This window comes from Gambusia affinis, linkage group LG01 (genome assembly GCF_019740435.1).
Source record: "Gambusia affinis linkage group LG01, SWU_Gaff_1.0, whole genome shotgun sequence".
In the NCBI taxonomy this organism is placed as follows: domain Eukaryota; kingdom Metazoa; phylum Chordata; class Actinopteri; order Cyprinodontiformes; family Poeciliidae; genus Gambusia; species Gambusia affinis.
In genome coordinates, this window is record NC_057868.1 from 15,880,056 (window position 1) to 15,899,574 (window position 19,519).

At 40.3% G+C, this 19,519-nt stretch overlaps 1 protein-coding gene across 1 annotated transcript; it reads left to right on the top strand.

The window, feature by feature from the left end:
* The first annotated feature begins 1,750 nt into the window (after positions 1-1,750).
* Positions 1,751-18,787, top strand: LOC122822346 (procollagen-lysine,2-oxoglutarate 5-dioxygenase 1-like). The gene is given in 20 exon segments (XM_044100996.1): positions 1,751-2,149; positions 4,496-4,587; positions 4,677-4,810; positions 5,478-5,641; positions 6,826-6,938; positions 7,195-7,258; positions 8,955-9,034; positions 9,700-9,801; positions 9,911-10,042; positions 10,856-10,977; positions 12,577-12,681; positions 12,812-12,930; positions 13,297-13,300; positions 14,002-14,143; positions 14,261-14,374; positions 14,465-14,530; positions 14,624-14,728; positions 14,855-15,001; positions 16,241-16,366; positions 17,083-18,787. Coding segments are annotated over 20 exon segments (2,178 nt in total). The 5' UTR covers positions 1,751-2,058; the 3' UTR covers positions 17,239-18,787.
* The last annotated feature ends 732 nt before the right edge of the window (positions 18,788-19,519 follow it).

Here is a 19,519-nt window from a genome sequence, read left to right on the forward strand (position 1 = left end):
ACTTTTAATATCTCAAAGACGAAAGTTGCACAAACGAAAATTTCAACGGCACAAACCTGCACAAACGGAGCACTAACGAACTAGCCCACTTTGGTTTGTTTTGGAGCGATATGGGGGGATGGTGAACTCTAGATGACCTAAAAAATAACTTTTAATATCTCAGAAACCAAAACTGCACAAACAAAAATTTTAACGGCACAAACCTGCACAAACGGAGCACTAACCATTCAGACTATTTGCTGAATTTTTTGACGTGGGTGGGGTGTCAGCTTCACACAGCTCAAGAAGCTGATTCTTTGCCATAGTGGCAATGTAATCACAATGCACTGTAAGCTATGTAATGTGTTTTGAGGCAGTTGACCAAAATCCCTAACGATTTTTAAATTCCCCCCGGACATTTTTTTAGGTCTGAAAAGTAGGACATGTCCAGAAAAAAGAGGACGTCTGGTCACCCTAAAGAAGTGTTATGTTGATATGTAATTGTGGTGTTACTTCTATTGTTGTTAGGATCATAAGACCCAGAGGTGTCTCACACCCCCATTGGGATCCTGACCATCATTCCTGAGGACAGGCAGGCCTCCACTGACTCACTGCACCTCCAGTCTTCAAGAACTGCCATCATTTTGGAAGGAAGTCTTGTCATGAATGATCTTGGGAATCTTCCACATGCCATGTGCTTGCTCTTTGGACTTATTTATACTCTGAATTTGGAGTACCCTCAACAACTGAAGTACACCTTTGACTTCATCCAAAGGGTGCTTCTGTCACTTGGACATAAATCCCTAAAACCAAAAATACAATCACTCAAAAATCTTCTGATGCAATGAGTGAATGTGATGTGACATTATGGATCAACGTTGATACCTTTACCCTTATTGGAAAAGTGATTTTTATTTCTTGTTTGATTCTTTTTTTGTTGGAGAGAGCATCATTGCATTTGCAGACTACTAAATGGTTTTATGTTAATGAGGAGAAACATTACTTCACTTCACTACTTCATTATTTACTTTATCAATGTTATGATAAATGTTGGGCTCTAGTATTGAGAATTGAGTTTTTGTTTCACACCAGTCAACAAAGACATTTAAGCAGGAATTCTCAAAGTTTTAAAGACTGAGGGCCATTTGAAGGATTCAATATTAGATTGAAGGCTACCCTAGAAAAAAAGTCGTGTCATTTTTTTCCCTAAAAAAGTCTATGGAAAACTTTGTTTCCAGGTTAGTGTGTATGTAACCACACTTGAGAACCTTGTATTTAAGGTAAACTTGTTTAATTATTAAACATTTTTTTCCATTCAAACTGTTGTCTGTTGGCTCTTCGTTCCAATAACTTAACACTTTTGGTTCATCTTACTTGAACATATCAAGGCAATTGGTTTCCTGATATTTTGCAAGTAATGTGAACTCTTAAACGTGTAAGTATAACTTATTTTTATGAGTACTGCTTAATTGACATAACTCACAATTTGAAGTAGTCATAATTGACATTTTATAGTCAACTTTACTAATGATTTTGAGTTAACGGCACTCAGGTTTACTGCCTTTATCTGAGTGGTCTAAACATAGTTATTTTTAGCAATAACACCTTAAAATGAATTAGCTACTTTACTTGAAGATTTTGAGGCAATCGGTTTCCTAACTTTTTTTAAGTAAAGTGAACTTATTACATTTTACAGTGTATGAGGGGAAGTCTACGTGCAAGGAATCATGTTTTCCAGACAAGAGGACCAGGTCCTCCTTTCCCAAATGTTTTTATCCCACCCACTCATGGAGAGAGGGTGGTTCATTTACATCATGACCTAGTAGTTTTCATTTTAAAAACGCCACTTCAACAAGACTGAAAGTTTTATAATATTTTTTCACGGATGTGAAGGGACCGTTGGTTGCAAAGACAGGAAGAGTGGAATGGTGGGAAGAGGCACACGGGGGTGGTAAAAAAGTCCAGGCAGCTCTGTAGGGTGTACGGTCAGTGAGGCTCTCGGTCTGGGACCAGGCAGCACATAGGAAACCTTCGCACACATTGGGGTTCTGCTATATATTTCGTAAACTCTGATTAACAATGAAACTCGTATGTTTTCCCATCCTTTCATGGATATGTTTATGTGCACTTTCCTCGCTGGTGAACTGTGGAGATCAGCGTATACCGGAGGGTAAGTGGAGCTTTCCGCCGGAGCCCCCGCTCACATTCCCACCGGGTTACGTCGCTCAGGCTGCAGCTACTCTCAGTCTCACCAGCCTCTGTGGCTCCGGGTGAAGTTAAACTCGCTCGGTCTTCTGGTAGTTGCGGTTATATCGGTTCGCTTAGAGAACGTTCCAGCAGATTCGTTCCAGCAGTTAAAACGCGGCAACGCAGTAACGTCAGTTTGGTTAGAAAAATGTGTTTTAGTCGTTACGGGTTTCAGTTTTGGGACTTCCTCATTCCGAATTATTATTACTATTCATGCTAAACTACTTTATCTGGGGACTTTAATAAAAGCTTTTCAATCTACATATAGTGTAGTTTGTGATAAATATATATATTTTAGCTGCTTTCAGCTCAGAACTCAGTCCTGAAGTTAACATCTGACTCACACGTAATAAAAAACTATTTAACTGATTTTAGTGATTCAACCTTGACAGGTTTAAACATGACTGATCTAGTGTACATTGACTGCAAAATCAGATATATGTGAATAATTTATTTGTTCAAAACAAAAACGAGAGTTGCAATGTTTTGAGGATTTAGCATTAAGACAACATTGTATAGTGTCTTGCTGAAGACAGTAGCCTACCTGCCAAACCCAGAATTGATTACAATAGAATGGAGGAAGTTGTTTTATTTTTATTTTATTCCAAAACACAGTCGTAAAATATTTACTAATCCAGTTTAGTTTCCAGTATTTTGAACTATGAATAGTTGAGGCTCCCTATAAGAAATGGTCCTGGCAGAGGCTAACTTCGGCGCCATGAGAATCTCTTCCATGTCGCTGACGTGGACGGGATTCCGCAGAGGACCGAGGGCTCTGGTTAAACATAGCCTCCGACTCCCACAGCTTCTTCTCTACATCATCAAACATCTACAACGTTTAATAGCATTATGGTCGTTTATTGTCAAAGCTTGAACTATGTAGAAGTGATGCTAAAGAAACAAAGAGACCACACGAAATAGTTCTCAGCTAATTGAATCCGTTTCAGAGAGAAGCCCGTCACACTGACTGTATATTTACAATGTTCAGATATTACAGTTATAAATATTCATATCAAATGCGCTTCTTATGTGCTCCTGCTATGTCATTGCAACACCGGCTATCGTTCTCCAGACGTATCTTTTTTTTTTTTAAATTTAGAAGCAAATGATAAAGAAATAAAAAGACTTTCAAAAATAGATAGGTCTACATTTTCTGCAGTTACATTTGGAAATATTTTAAATTCAGTTCATTTGAGTAAAATAGGCAGTTCTGAGTTTTTAGAGGAGCTGGAGTCGATATCCTGCAATGTTTAGATGTGTCTCTATTTTAGCACACATGAGTAACACTGTCATTAGCAGGACTCAGGAGAACTGTTGGACTAGGGATACATCTAAAAGCTGCATGGTGCTAAGACCATGCTTTGATTTTAACTTCATCTTTTTATATTCATTTTTTAAAACTCCTATAAATGGTGTGTTTTACTGTTTTTAACATGAGTTCTAAATCGTGAAGAGACAAACTGTCTTTGCAAATGTATTATTTACAGCAAAGTAGTTTACACACAGAGCTCTGGAAAACAAAGATTACACGCTTTATACACTTAATCACACCGGAAGTGATAAACATCTACATCAAATCGGACTGGAAGACATGCAAATTGGGAAAAACAATCCCAAATTTAGGAAGCAGTTCTGAAATTTGAGCAGTGACGACAGGGTTACAGGACAGTTAGTCAAACAATCTCCTGCTGATCCACAGGACTTCATCTACTGTCCACCTGGTTACACACAGTTCAGTCAGAGAGATAAATGTCAATCGCAGAATAATTTGTCTGACATTGTCAGAGGATTTGGCAAATTTTTCATGGATTCTTAAGTCTACTGCTCAATTTAATGTGATACCACTTAAAGGTTTCCAACTGTATGACACTCAGTGCTTAGAAGCATTGCTACAACAATTAAATAATGAACCAAATAGACATTTTTGGTATTTTTTTTTTTTGTGCTGACATGAAAACAATTCAAGACTTAATTGCTTCTGTTCTGTAAGTTTGGTTTGTGTTTCCTTCTGGTTCTCTGCCAAAGCAAACGTAGCCCTGTGCTTGTGCCCAGAGTCATTTAGCTCAACAGTTTCTTACTTTGTTGTGAACAGACCCGTTATTCTGTGAAGGAGAACCTATAATTTACACCCAAGCAACATTTCAAAGTTGAAACAAACAAGTTTATATGTTTATGTAAAAATTTTTTCTAGAATCTAGAGTATATATTTTGTAGGGCATGAAGCAAACCATTTGACCGCTCTCCCATCTCATCATTTTTTTTCTTCCAGATAAACTTTTAGTTTTGACTGTTGCAACCAAAGAGACAGATGGCTTCAGGCGTTTCCTGAGGTCGGCCAAGCACTTCAACTACACTGTAAAAGTAAGTCACAGCTTCTCTATATCTTTGTGTAAAACAACAACAAAAAAAGAGAAAACACTAATTGTAACTATTTTGTGTTGTTTTTCCAGGTGCTCGGCCAAGGCGAGACGTGGAGGGGAGGTGATTACATGTCGGCTCCAGGAGGAGGTCAGAAGGTTCGCCTGTTGAAAGATGCTGTGGTGGAGATAAAGTCCGAGGACCAGGTCATCCTTTTTATCGACAGGTGGGACTGACTCTCACATTTAACCTTCTTGCTGATTTGTCTATTATTTCCCTTTTGCTTTTATAGCGGAATGTTTCATAGGTCTAAGTGAAGGGCAATACAAAATGAGAACATTTCTCTGAAGATGGTCAACTTCAGAGAAAGTCCAGCTAAAGACATTTAGAAAGCTTAATTGCACTTGTAAACCATCTGGCTGCTTTGAAGGAAAATGGAAAGGAGTCAGAGGTTGAAAGAGTCCTGCATATGTAAAATTAGCCATGTTTAGTTTTATTGTGATGGTTCTCATTTTCTGTACGTTTTTGACAGTGTGTTATAGCCGAAGTGTGTTATAGCCAATAGGTCAATTTGACCACATTCAGGTGAGGTCAAATCACTCTAGTTTTTTTTGTATTCAAAAAAGCTGCAAATCCCAAACGATCCTTTTAAAAGAAACATTCACTGGAAATGTGTTTCGTTCACGTAAACTACATCTCTGGGATAGCAATAGGAAAAAAGCAATATTATTCAAAAACTCTAGTCTTTGAATCTAAAACCACTGGCACCTTAACTACCTTAACTCCTCACATTTATAGCGCTCTTCTCAGCCTTTTTTTTTTTTTCTTCTTCACACAGTGAAGCCAGAGTCGAGCTTTGAATGTTTCCTTCTTTCTCTCCCTTTTTGGCTCAGCTACGACGTGGTTTTTGCCTCGGGTCCTAAAGAGCTTCTCAGGAAGTTCCAGCAGGCCAAACACAAGGTGGTGTTCTCCTCAGAGAGCCTCATCTGGCCAGACAGACACCTGGAGGACAAGTACCCCCATGTCAGGGAGGGCAACAGGTTTCTGGGTTCAGGAGGTGGGTCACCCCGGTTGGATCACGTGGCTCTTACTGCTAACAACTATGATAGGTGGACAAAAGTAATATTTTAGTTCTTTAAATCAGCTAAACATGGATTGTTTTCAGACTGTGTATCTGCTACACTGAAAAACGACAACAGTTTATCCAAGTAAATGTACTGAGTTTATGAAGTCGCCATGCTAAGCAAATGCAAGTAGATTAAGTTTGACAAACTTAATTTGATTACATGTAACAAATTAAGAAGTGCTGTCAATCGATCAGATAATCAGATTAAACAAACTCTGGCACTGTGATTAGTCACGTTTAATCACCATACCTAAACTTTGTAAGCTTGAAATATAAATATCCACACAGTTGTGCACTTGCCACACTGCAACCAATTAAAATGAAAGAAACTATCTGAAAGCAGGGGCTATAATTTCCCATCACTCAACAGAAACTTACTCCGCTTCACACACATACGAGTAGCAGCAAACTTGTGCAGGGGACAACTGACAGATAAGATATATTTTATTTTCTAATTCTTGTTCTTATGCTGCCCTGGAGAACTGCCCATATTGAAAACCAGTACGCTCTCAAAAAATGTTTAAGAAAATGTTTTATTGTCTCAAACCAAACATGTCTGAAGATTCTCAGTTTTCAGGGATTTAACATTCCTGGACGTGCAGCATAAAGCAAGTCGTTTTGATTTAAACATTCATTTAAAAATGTCCCTTCCCAATAATTTCATATGGAACTTGTGCGATGAGGAAACAGTCACTTGTCCTCCTGCAGCCCAGTGAGCAGCATAATTTGTGCATGTGAAATTTCGACGTGCACACTTGGTCCAATGGCGCAACACAAGAAAGTTCTAAAGTGTTCAACTTTTGTTGCTGCCTGCTGCTGCAGAAAACCACCACCTGTCGTCGTTCTCTGTGTGTCAATGCTCTTTGAAATATTCAATTCGGCGTTCTCTATTTAAACTTTCTGCGTCTGACTGGTGTTCCGTGTGCACAGAAGCTGCTGACGTGGCTGCTGGTAGATTTTACAGTCTGGTGAATTGCTGACTGTGGAGCCTGTAAAACTGTGGCTCCAAGCCCTCATTAGTACCGCCGACGTGGAACTGACACACACGCACCCACACCTCCATCGAGTTGTGACTGAAGTCAGGCGGTGTTTTGTTGACTTTATTTGGTTCCCAGGTTTCATGGGCTACCTTCCCAACATCAGAGAGATGGTTGCTAACTGGACGGGAGCAGACAGTGACAGCGACCAGCTCTTCTTCACAAAGCTTTACATAGATCCAGCTAGAAGGGTAAGATATGTGTAATTACAGAAACGAGCCCCTTTAATCAAAGCACTCAGCTACAACTAATGAGACTCCACATGTCCTGCACGTGTTTGATGTTAAAAAGCTGCCGGTGGCACAACTTTTCCTTTTTCAGTCACAGTTCAGCTTGCAGGACGAGAATACACAAATAAATATTTACATGCAAACACGAAGAAGCTGAAAATGTAAACAATCGACTGATCATTTTAACTCACTCGACTGTTTCTAAATGTATTTTCAGAAGGCCTTAAACATCACCCTGGACACAAAGTGCAGGCTGTTCCAGAACCTTCACGGCGCTCTTGGTGAGTGTTTAAAATGAGGCCAAATAAGGAGAGTCTTTCAACACGTCAACCAGCTTTTCACCATTTAGTTTAGTGGCCACATGTCACTCTGACACTAAAGTAGGATTGAAAGCCCATCCCTTTATATTTGTTGCTCTGTTGGGAGGATATGAACCATCATTCTCCTTCCTGGAATAAATAACTATTGGTGTTTTTACCTTTAGTGAGACGTATTAGTTTTCCAGCTAACAGTTTTGTAGATCAGAGGAAGTAAAGCTAAAACCATACATTGTTTGAGTTTCTCTAGATCTTGCTGAGACATTGGTCCCTGAATCCTGGAAATATTCTTCATGTCATAGAAGGCCTTACTTTATTACTGTTTTTATGTGTCTCTGAAGGTTCAGGTCAGAGTTCATCTCTTCACCCAGGTTTTGAGCAGCTGTAATAACTGGAGCTGTGTGCTGACTCTGGATGGTTCCTCTTTAGGTTCACAGATAATGACTTCAACATTGTCTCAGTTCAGCTGGAGAAAGTTCTATACTTTCTCTAAGCAGTGATTGGGTGGCGTCGGAACGACCTGGTGACATCGTAACGTAGAGCCGTGCATCATATGCGTAGTTATGGTAAACAATCTTTTCGCTTCTGATAACCTGAGCTGGTGGGAGTGTAGATGTTAAACAGAAGGGGCTCCAGAATTGAACTTTGGGGTACCCCACATGTGACATAGTGCCATAAAATTCACACTCATCTGCATAAGACCTCCTTGCCTTAGTCGTATCTTGCTAGAATTACTGCAACACTCTGTGTGCCAGTCTTGACAAAGTCTCACCTCAGCAGGTGTGAACCTGTCCAAGACACAGCTGAATGCTTTTAGACTAGAAACAGACGCTGTCAAGCCTGTGCTGATTACAGTAATCCCTCGTTTATCGCGGGGGTTACGTTCCGAAAATGAACCGCGATAAGTGAAATCCGCGAAATAGAAAACTTTTTTTTTTTACAATTAGCAAGGTGCTTTTGTCGGTCCAGGCCGTTTCGTCGACATTATGGGTTTAGGTGATGTTCGAAATTACAAGATAATTTGGCCAACTTAATGTAAATTTGCTGTTGTTTTATGTAATGCATACATAACTGCACGAGACGACAAAATGATAGTACAATTCGTAGCATGTTTTGATACAAGAAGCGGGAGTGAGTTTTTAGCGAATCAGAATGCAGAGCACAATGCACCAAAAAAAAAAAAAAAAAATGCATTATGAAAATCCGCGAAATAGCGAATCCGCGATAAGTGAACCGCGAAGTGGCGAGGGATCACTGTACTACACTCACTGCCTTTCTGTTCATTTCAGGATCCAGTTTAATTCTGTTACACATCCTGTCAGAACTTCAGGTCCACTATTGAGCTGTTGCCAGACAGAGCTTCAGCGGTGGAGCCAACTAATCCATGGAACCACCTTAAATCTCTGTTTAGAAAAAAACCCATTTTATTTTAGGCAGTTATTTTAACGTGTTTATATTTCATAGTTTTATGGCAGTTTATCATGTTGGTTAGCTGTTGCTGCCTTTAAATGTGCCGTAAACATACCACGCCTGTGAGTTTGTCCGGATCCCACATATGGGTTCAAACTGCAGAGGAGCTTCATGCGGGTTCAGCTGTACAGAGCTGCAGGTCGGTCATAATGTTGTGCCTGCTCGGTTCTATTTATGTTTGTCTTTCCAGATGAGGTGGTGCTGAAGTTTGAAGAGGGCCAGAAATGTACAGTATGACACGCTGTCCTCCATGGAAACGGACCAACTAAGGTACTACAGATATCGCTTTCCCCATGAGCAGCAGTCTGTTGGCAGAAGAAGTTTAGCCTGTAAAATATTTTTTAAGCTGTGACTAGAGATGCACAGATCCAATGTTGATACATGCACTGGTTCTGGTACTGAAAAAAAAACTCTAGATGGGTTTGCCTGATCCATATGGGCAAATCCTATCAGAATTCAATGCTCTGTGCTCTGAGCTATTTATTTTACTGTACATTTAGAATTACTAATTGCACTTTCTGAACCAGTTGACAAAAGGTTTGTTGCATTTCATTTTTTACATGTTTGATCAACCTACTGTTTTTGTCAGTTTCAGCTCCTTTCTTGTTTACATTACTTGGGCTGTTGTAGTCCTAGTTGTCCACTGACTGGACAAATTAAAGTTGTGTTGTTTTTATATGTTTGACCAAGCTTGTGAGGCTATCGGTGTATTTAAGTGTGCTGTGCTGGTGCAGAGTTCGCAAATAAATTAGTAATTACGCACATTTATTTCTGTTTTTAAGAAAAGAGAACATTTAAGTCAAGTCAGCCCTGTTTTTCTGTATCAGAATGGCATCGGCCCACACTGAACAGATATCTGTATCGGCTTGAGAAAAGCAGATCGGTGCATGCCCAGTTGTGACGTGATGACCTACAGGAACACGTTTGTTTTCCAGCTCCAGATGAACTACCTGGGTAACTACGTCCCCAACTCGTGGACGTTTGAGACCGGTTGCACCGCTTGCCTCGAGAACCTGCGTCCACTCTCATCCCTGAAGGTCAGCTCAGTTCTCGACCAGCCACAGCTTTTCCAACAAGGTTTTCCATAAAATACATTAAGTCTGCGCAAAACAGTAGTCGGATGAAGTCTGTTGTTGTTTTCTACAGGAAAGTGAGTACCCTCTGGTGGTGATCGGGATCTTCATTCAGCAGCCAACGCCATTTGTATCTGTCTTCTTCGAACGTCTTCTGAAGCTCCAGTACCCGAAGAACAGACTCAAGCTCTTCATTTCCAACCGGGTAACCCCTGATGTACACTTCTCAAAAAATAACACGTCCTACATCACATTGGATAAAAATACTTCAGTTGAAAATCTTTATCTATTACATAGTGGAATGAGTTGAGAACAAAATAGCATGAAATGGCCAGTGTATTGTTATTATCCTGGATTTAGAATCACATCCTAGGCGGATCCAACTTTTTCCTCACTTTCTGAAGTTAAATCAGGCCTTAATGTTCAGTTTTTGAAGACATTAATACGGTAAATAAATTTCAAACATTTTGTTTCTCTTGCTATTGTGGCATTTAGCAAATAGAAATAATAATTTTGGTGATTATAACTACTGTAAAAGGGGAACATAAAGGCAGATTTTGATACGGATGGAAGCCCAGCAGCCTGTAGACCAGCCAGTTCACTGAAGAGTGGCGTCATTAATGTTATTAAAGACTCTAACAGGTAGGCATGTTTCAGTAGTGAAAGGTTCTGAAGTTTGGGTTAAAGGCAGTCGTTTTTTTTTTTTTTTGGCTTCATTGAACTGAAACAGTAGCTCCACGGGACATTGGTTCTCTTTTTATTTCTAACTCTCTCTCAGTCGTGAAAGTGTTTCTGTGGAAGGAACCACTGTGAAGAGAATCGAAACATTATTATTTTTTGTGTGTCAACACTGTATTTAACAGGAAGAAACAATTGCAGTACTCCTGGTGCAAATCCACATTCAGCGGTTCTACAGCTGCCACATTGCGAACATGAACAGTCCTGTCTCTCCTGTTTTGTCTACAGAGAAAAGAGGTGAATGTCCATAAGAAACACATTAAATCTTTTGTTCTTGCAGGAGCCTCATCATGAGCAGCAGGTCAGCTCCTTCCTGCAGAATCATGGGAGTCTGTACCAGGATGTAAAATCCATCCGGCCTGAGGAGCAGATGGATGGAGCAGATGCTCGTGACTTGGCCTTGTGAGTTTCAGTTTATGTTCAAAACATTTTTTAACAACTTCCAGTGTCATGGCAACCACTTTGGCAGCATAGAAAGGTTATCCTGCATCAATAGACATAGAAGCCCCCCTAGTCCAAGTTGCTAATATACTAAAAGTTACTTTCATTCAACAAGAATGAGTGGGAATAAAAGCAAGAAAGGATGAGTCCCATTTAGTTTTACTGCTGCAAAAGCTAGTGTTACGTGTATATGTGCAGGTGATTTTAATTTATTTCTAAACCCAAAAATTTAAATTAGCCGAAAAAAATTTAGAAAGATGGGAGCAGGTGCAATCTATCAACAAAAACCCTTCCTTATTGGAACAAACGAGGCCTATTAACAGGAGATTCACAAAATTCTGGGTGAGGACGCTGAAAAAAACCCTTCAAATACATGAGACAATGATGCTATGAACCAGGGCCTAAAGCTTTCAAGCTGCTTACATGTAAACCTAGGAAGCAACAGGTAGAAAACATAACCTATAAAATGAGACAACTAATAAACTTGAAGAAATTCAGAAATTATGGGGGCCTGCCATAGCAATGCATAGAGAGAGCAGTGAAATGCTCACAGGAATGTTCATTAGTGCACCGCCTTAGCTGTTCGTCTTAGGCGGTGCACTAATATTAGCCTTTACTGTAAAATAAACATTTTAGCTAACTTTTTTCCTCAGGTTAACATCAGCAGAGATATTAGCATTTCACTGCCCCCCAGTAGGCTTTAGCCTTTTCTCCAAAATAAGCATTTTAGCTCTTTTTTTATGTATTATCTATGTTTAGTACACTAAATGGAAGAAGTCAAGACAACATGCTAGTGACAACATGTAGGCTAACATTATCATTCTGGTTAATTTTAGCTTATACACTACTTTTAACATACTTAATGGAGTAAGTCCATGCTGGTCAACATGCTTGTGATTCTCCACATGCTATTTAGTACATTTTAGCTAAGCTTAGCATTAATGCTAACTTTTAGCATCAGAACCCTGAGTTCCAACTAACGGGCACACGTTGGCAAGCCCTGTTTAAGTTTCTTCAGGAATGTTCTAGTTTGAAGAATATTATGCAGTTTTATTCACACAGCCAGACAAAAAGGATGACAAAAGAAATGTAAAAAAAATCTTCTTTTTTTAATTATTACTGAGAATAGACTAAATGTTTTTCAGTTTGTCCCCCATTTGAGGCCAAATGAATTCAAACGCGACATTTTTACTTTAATGAGGCAAAGAGCTTTGGATCTTCACTGATTTACACAAAACTATTTGTTGATTTAAAGTACTAAATTCTTTAAAAAAAGAGAGCGAATCCTCAGCTTATTGTTGAGTGGCTGCAAGAAAAGTTTAACCAAAATGTGGCCTGCAAATACTCATAACAAAACGTTTTGACACCCCTAAACCAACCTGTATTTTCTGTGGTCTCAATAAATCAGAGCAGATCTGACGCCAACTGTTCCGGGGCCCTGGCTTTGCCTGAGCTGTCTACTCCATTTTACAGATGACGGTGCAGAAAACTTCATTGTAGTTGAAATGTTAAAAACCTGCAGAGGGTTAACCTCCCTGGCACCTCTGCTTTGTCTTGCAGTGACATGTGCCGGAAAGACAAGGAGTGTGATTATTTCTTCAACTTGGACATTGAGGTTGTCCTAAAGAACGAGAACACATTGAAAATCTTGATTAAGCAAAACCTGTAAGTACATTTAAAAAAAAAAAAAAAAAAAATTAATTAATTAAAGATCAGATTTTATTCCTGCAGTGCAAACTATAAGGCTTTATTTACTGCTTGTCGCCACGCCCTCATGCCTGAACTTGTCCCCCAGGCCCATCGTGGCGCCCATGATAACTCGAGCGGGCCGACTGTGGAGCAATTTCTGGGGGGCGCTCAGCGAGGACGGCTACTACGCCCGATCTGAGGACTACGTGGACGCCCAAGGACGGAGTGTGAGTTTGCTGGTGTCCCCCAAGGACTTGAATGCTATCTGACTGGGTAGACTGATGATCAAAAAAACAGAAAATTCTGTTTACTTAGATCGATCCAACCACTGGGAAGTTCTAAAGCTGAAACGCCTGAAGTGGTGATTAAAAAAACCCCAATTAAACAGCGATGCTGGAGGGAAAAGTATCGATGAGAGAGAAGGTCAAAGTTGAAGCCAGCTGTAGATCCAGACATGATCAGAGGGAAGACGAAACAGAACCGGTTTCTGGATCAAACCAGAAAACAGACAGTTTTTACTGTCTGTTTTAAAAATATATTATAATAATTAAAGAATATTTCAGTTCAATTAAAAATATTTTATTCTTAAAGGAATGTGCTTTGCTGTCGGGGACTTGCATCATTCAGGTATTTCCGGAGTCGCTGTGGATGGTGATTCTGTGGGCAGGAGGGATTGTTGGTAGCAGTCAGTGTTAAAGCGAATCCGAATAGGCCTCTGACTGAAGACTGTTGCTCATGATATCATGACATGGCAACAGTTTAATGTATGGACGCAATATTTCACAGGTCATGTCCCGCATGACTTCATCAGTCGGTGTCAAGCTCTGCTAGTCCTTCTCATTTGCCTTTGCTGCTCCTGGCCGTGTCAAGATCCATCTTGATTGAAGAAGATGGTTTGAACGTCCTCCTTCTCTCTCCACAGCCATTATTATGCCTCATTTTCAACTCCGCTGAGATTTGGGGGTCAAAGTTCAAGTATTATTTGAGGTTTTGAGAAGCTAACCAGCTGCAACTACTTTTAAAAACATAATCGTAAAAATACAAGAGCACAAATTCTTCCAGCTGCACAGAATCAAAAACCAGAGGAATAACTGTCCAAATAAAGAAAAAAAAAATTATACAAAGAGCTACTCCAACAGGTTGCAACGATTCTAGAATCAGTAAAGAGGGACATTAATACAGTCCTAAAAGGCCTTTTGTAAAAGCCTTGTTCTGTCACGGTCTTTTAGAATCTGCAGCATTCTGTCAGTCTCTTCCTGATGTCGCATCCTTGTTTGCTTTGAAATTCTTTTGCAGGGGCTTGTGGAATGTACCGTACATTTCCAGCGTCTACTTGGTGAAGGCGAGCCTGCTGCAGGCAGAGCTGAAGGACTACCAACTGTTTACCTCAGAGAGCTTAGACCCCGACATGGCTTTCTGCCACAACGTTCGCAGCCAGGTCTTCAGCACAGCAGAGATTCAAAATTACACTCTGATTCAAGGGATTTGTTAAACATTATTATGGAAAGTTTCTCCATAACCTTAAAGCTGCGACTCTGTCTTGTCCTTTTGCCAGGGTGTCTTTATGTACGTAAACAACTTACACACATTTGGCCGCATTCTGTCGACAGAGAAGTACAAGACAGAACATCTTCACAATGATCTGTGGCAGATCTTTGAAAATCCTCTGGTAAGGACGGACGGCCTGGATGGACGGACGGACTGGACGGACGGATAGTGTTGAACTGATCGGAGTGTGGTCTGTCTTTGTGTGTTTCAGGACTGGCAGGAACGTTACATCCACGAGAACTACACCCGCATGATTAAGGACAAACTGATAGAAAATGTGAGAAGCAACTTGAAGCCAGATTCCACAGAGAACCCACCAAACTGAAATGACTCTCTGACCCGGGCTTGATCGTTTCTGTCTCCTCTCCAGCCATGTCCAGATGTTTACTGGTTCCCAGTGTTCACTGATGTGGCCTGTAACCATCTCGTTGAAGAAATGGAACACTTTGGCAAGTGGTCAGGAGGGGGAAATGTGGTAAGCTGTTGCATGGGTGTGTTCATCCTTCACGTTGCATAACCTGCATCAGTGAGGCTCAGAGTGGACATAGCTGCTAGTATTCACCGTCCCTCAGTGATACATTTGGATTGGTTTATTTCCCAGGACACCAGAATCCAGGGGGGCTATGAGAACGTCCCCACCATCGACATCCACATGAACCAGGTCAACTTTGAAAAGGAATGGCAAAAGTTCTTGCTGGAGTTTGTTGCACCCATAACAGAGAAAATGTTCCCTGGGTACTACACCAAGGTGAGACCTCTGAACCCTAAATGATCTGCTGCTAGCTGGGAGGAATGTTGGACCAAAAGTCCTGATCCACCCTCATTTCCTCATCTTTTGCTTCCTAGCAACCAGAGTAAGGCATTCAACTGGTTATGCTCAGTTGTACCCCTGTAGGAGATCCTGAGATCTGAGTTGGATCTGGGCTGACTTTTACATCATTCAGGCAAAAACTGCTCCTGAGCTCAACGAATGACCTGTTAGCTAACAAACATCCGTCCACCTGTGGTGCTTCGATCTGTCCAGGGTCACTGAGGCCTGATTCCACATAGCCATGCTAAACCAATCCGATTGAAAAAATATCTTTAGACTCTGATTCTTTCACACGTTTGTTGTCATTTCTGACAAACATGTCACAAATCCCAGTGATTTAGAGCTGTCAGTGATGAGGCTCCGCTGTAGAGCAGAATACTACAAACAAAGGCGTTGCCAAGGATTTGGGCTCATACCGTTTGTCTTGAAAAGCAACACCTTTTGGGGTTTTCCTGATAATGCTCTGCAGAAGTCAATCAGAAAGTACTTGCTGTGCAGCGTTTTACTTCTTAATACAGTCTAGCCGTTTTTACCTCTGAACAGGAATCGTTGAAGCGATGGAAACAAAATGGCTGCTTCCTGAGCCAGCCTTTACTGCTGCACTGAACTGTGAAAATAAAGACTTCTTCTTGTTAAGATGGTTTAATAGGGATCTGGAAAGCCTCCAGGTGAACTGAATATTTAGAGTTTAGCATCTTTGAAGGAGACACAATGAACTGGGCCAGCCTTTAGCAGAGCTCCTGGAGCAGCTTCTGTTAGGGTATACATGACATCATGTTGTGGCAAAATTCTGACAACTATTAACTCGTTAGTGAAACTAGTAATTGTTTCATGTACTAATAATGAAGACAACACTAAAAGAGTACAGGACACAGGCTGGGATTTTGCACTTTGCACTGTCCTGTAGCGCCACCTTGTGGCCAAACTACAAATTAGCTTTCAAATTAAACAAATTCATGGGGATTTTCTGCATCGGTCCTAAAGCAATGTGAGGCTCGTTTATTGGCTGTTATTTGTAGTAAATTTCAGCAACAAGTCAATTTAGCATTGACACAGTAATGTCTGTGATTACAAACATTACATTGCTAAAATAAAGTGATGGAATTAATAAAGTTCCAGTTCTTAGTTTGGTTTTAGGCTTTTACGTCTGCATGACTGCTGTGTCTGTGTTTGCAGGCTCAGTTTGACTTGGCCTTCATAGTTAGATACAAGCCAGACGAGCAGCCCTTTCTGCGGCCGCATCATGACGCCTCTACATTCACTATAAACATTGCACTCAATCAAGCCGGCGTTGACTACCAGGTAAGCAGACGGTGGCCCTTCTACTCTGCACCTCATAGATTTTGGAGCAATCACAGTCACAGCTCCTGACAACGAGAGAAAAAAGATGAAATCACATGTAAGTGACTGATTATATTGGTTTTTAAAGTTTGACGTCTTTCCAGATTGAGAAATTCTATTTCCGTAAATCAGGGGTCTCAAACTCCAGTCCTCGAGGGCCGCAGTCCTGCAACTTTTAGATGTGCCTCTGCTGCAGCACACCTGAATAGAATAATTAAGGCTCTGGAGAACTGATCTACACAACGTGGAGGTAATTAAGCCATGTGATTCCAGTGTTTTGTACCTGTGGCACATCTAAAAACTGCAGGACTGCGGCCCTCGAGGACTGGAGTTTGACAACCCTGATGTAAATAAAAAACGGTGTGGAGCTTTGATGGCTTTCTGCATCCTTCAGATCTATCAGAACATATCATTTAGGCTTAAATCTCAAAAGCGTTTCTTTCAAACAGGAAAGAAATACTACTCAAAAACTGAATCTGTTTCTGCCAAACTCCAGTCAGAAACATTTCATTTCTTAATGATAATGCCCCTCAGTGGCCTAATGGAAACCCGGGTTTCCTCTTGAAACATGCTGCTGACATCAGGCCAAAGCTTTTTAAGATAAGTTCTTTATCTTTAGAGACTGTTTTCTGGAGGTGTGTTTAGAGTGAAAGCTGTAAAGTGTTTTATGGATGCAGGGTGGTGGATGCCGCTTCCTCCGATACGACTGCTCCGTCCAGGCTCCCCGCAAAGGCTGGGCCCTCATGCACCCCGGCCGCCTCACTCACTACCACGAAGGCCTGCCCACCACTGCGGGGGTCCGCTACATTGCAGTGTCCTTTGTGGATCCCTGAACTTCACCACAGCATATTCCAGACTGTATGGGACACTGTGACGCCCAAAAAAAAAATCAGACATTTTTTAAAAAATTTTTATCTTTGTCTCCAAAACATTTCTAATTAGTTCAATCACCGATACTCTATGTTGACTGTGAGCTGTAGTTCGTCATCATTTACTAACTGAGTTGGGTAAGTTTCAATTCTAACATGTGAAAATACAACAACTTACTGGGAACGTAAAGAAGATGGGGATCTAAAGATTTCTCAATGAATCGTGCCTTATTTGAAGCAGTTTTCCCAGGCTCTCATGTTTCATTGAACGCACCAAAGGGGCAAAATCATGTTAGTTTGGAAGTGGAGAATGACATTTCACCTCAGCTGTGTTCCAGTTAGAGTCCCAGAACTAAACAGAAAAGGAGTGTGAAACCATCCTCCTGACTCTGATTGGTTGTTTCTGACCAACTGGCTGTTTTTCTACAGATGGCAGTAGGACACCAGGGAGGAGATTTGTTCAGTCTCATATCACAACATAGTGACAGTTTTGGCAGATGTGTAAAAAGCAATTTTTTTAAAATAAAAATTGCAACTTTTACTGGATTTGTGGGGATAAATAAAGGAAGTTGGTCAAATACAAAATTATTCTTCAAGAGGCTGTCCCTGGTGGTCAACTGAGATATTGCATGTAGGCCTGCGGCAGTAACAAACTTTGCTGGACAACACATGTCACAGAAATAATGGCCATGATGGATAATATTTCATGACCATATTCAAGTAATATAATAGTAACATAATGTAAGGTCACCCTCTGAAAAACGTGATACTGCAACCCACAAAATGTCATCATTCCCAGTTCGTCCTCAAAGTAAGTTGTAAAAATAAATTGAACAAATGTTATGGGTGCACATGCATCCTGGGATTTGTAGGCCACTGTAATACAGAAGTTTACAAACAGACATCTGATTTTAAACTGAAGATTTATCATGGATTCTCCAGGGACCACCGAGGCTCCAGCTTGGAGTGGATTTAACGAATCGTTTTATTCTCCTTTCAAGTAACTGATCATCCTCTCTGACATCCAGACATTCATCTTAGCAGCAACAATAGCTCACAGCAGGAGGTGAAGTAGGTCGGGGTTTATGGATCAGAATCTCTCAGGAGAAAATCCTTAGTTTTTAGATATATTTAGTTTGATGTTAAGCTTTGCTTAAATCACCAGTGCCTTTTTCTATATCCTAGCTGTTTTACTGAAATACTCCAAAGTAAGTTTATTTATTCTTTTTTAATATATACATGCTAGATGTGAAACAGCTGGACTACCTGCAGATGCTTGGAGTCAGAGCTGCAGTATGGAAATGATCTGTAACACCGTTTGTCTCATTAAGAAGTTGAATGTGTTTTATGGGAGAGGTTTGGAGAAAACTACAATAAAGCGGGGAAGCCAACCAAGATGTTTCAGGCTCCTCACTTTCCTCTCAAAAGCATCAACCTTAAAGGATGAATGGAGTCAAATATTCATACTGGTGTCATTTATACCAACATCACTACCATTCATGTATCAAGGGGAAGAAAAGCTATCCAAGACAAAGCAGGTGATGTGGAAAAAGTAATTCTCCCTTGTTAAATAAAAGGTTTACTATGATTACATTTACAAATCCTCCAATAACCACTAGTTGTTTTTTTTTGTTTTTGTTTTTTAAACTCAGCATCTATCAGTCTGCTTGGGGTTACCAGTGCATTTGGAAGGATTTGGCTCTGGATTGCTCCAGCAAACCTCAGCAAAAACAACAGACATATGTAACATATGTAGACACAGAATGGCTGTGAACCTTTGTAGGAAATACGAAATTACTCCAGGAATGCCAGAACACCTAAAGCTTTTTACTTATTTTTTAATAAATGTAAATGAGCATTTTCGCTTATTTCAGAAAGGGAAATTTATATAGGTTCACTGCACATAATGAAATATCCACAGCCTTTATTTCTTGTAAGATTGCAGCTTACAGTTAAAAGTCAGAATCCTTTTTTTTTTTTTACCAGTTTGTCCACAAAAGAAGCTTTGTTCTCAAAGATATTTAAAACAAGTATAAAATAAAGGCTTTTTTTAAAGTACATACACACAAACAATGTTTTCATAAAAGAGAAAGCCTATACTGAATTAGTGCAACTATGGCATTGACCTATTGGAGAGTCTGTGGGGAAAAACGACTGAATGAGAGAACCAGAACCAGGAGATGACAGCCCAAACCATTATTGGTTATGGAAACTTCAAGCAATGTCATTCTCTCTATTCTTCCTT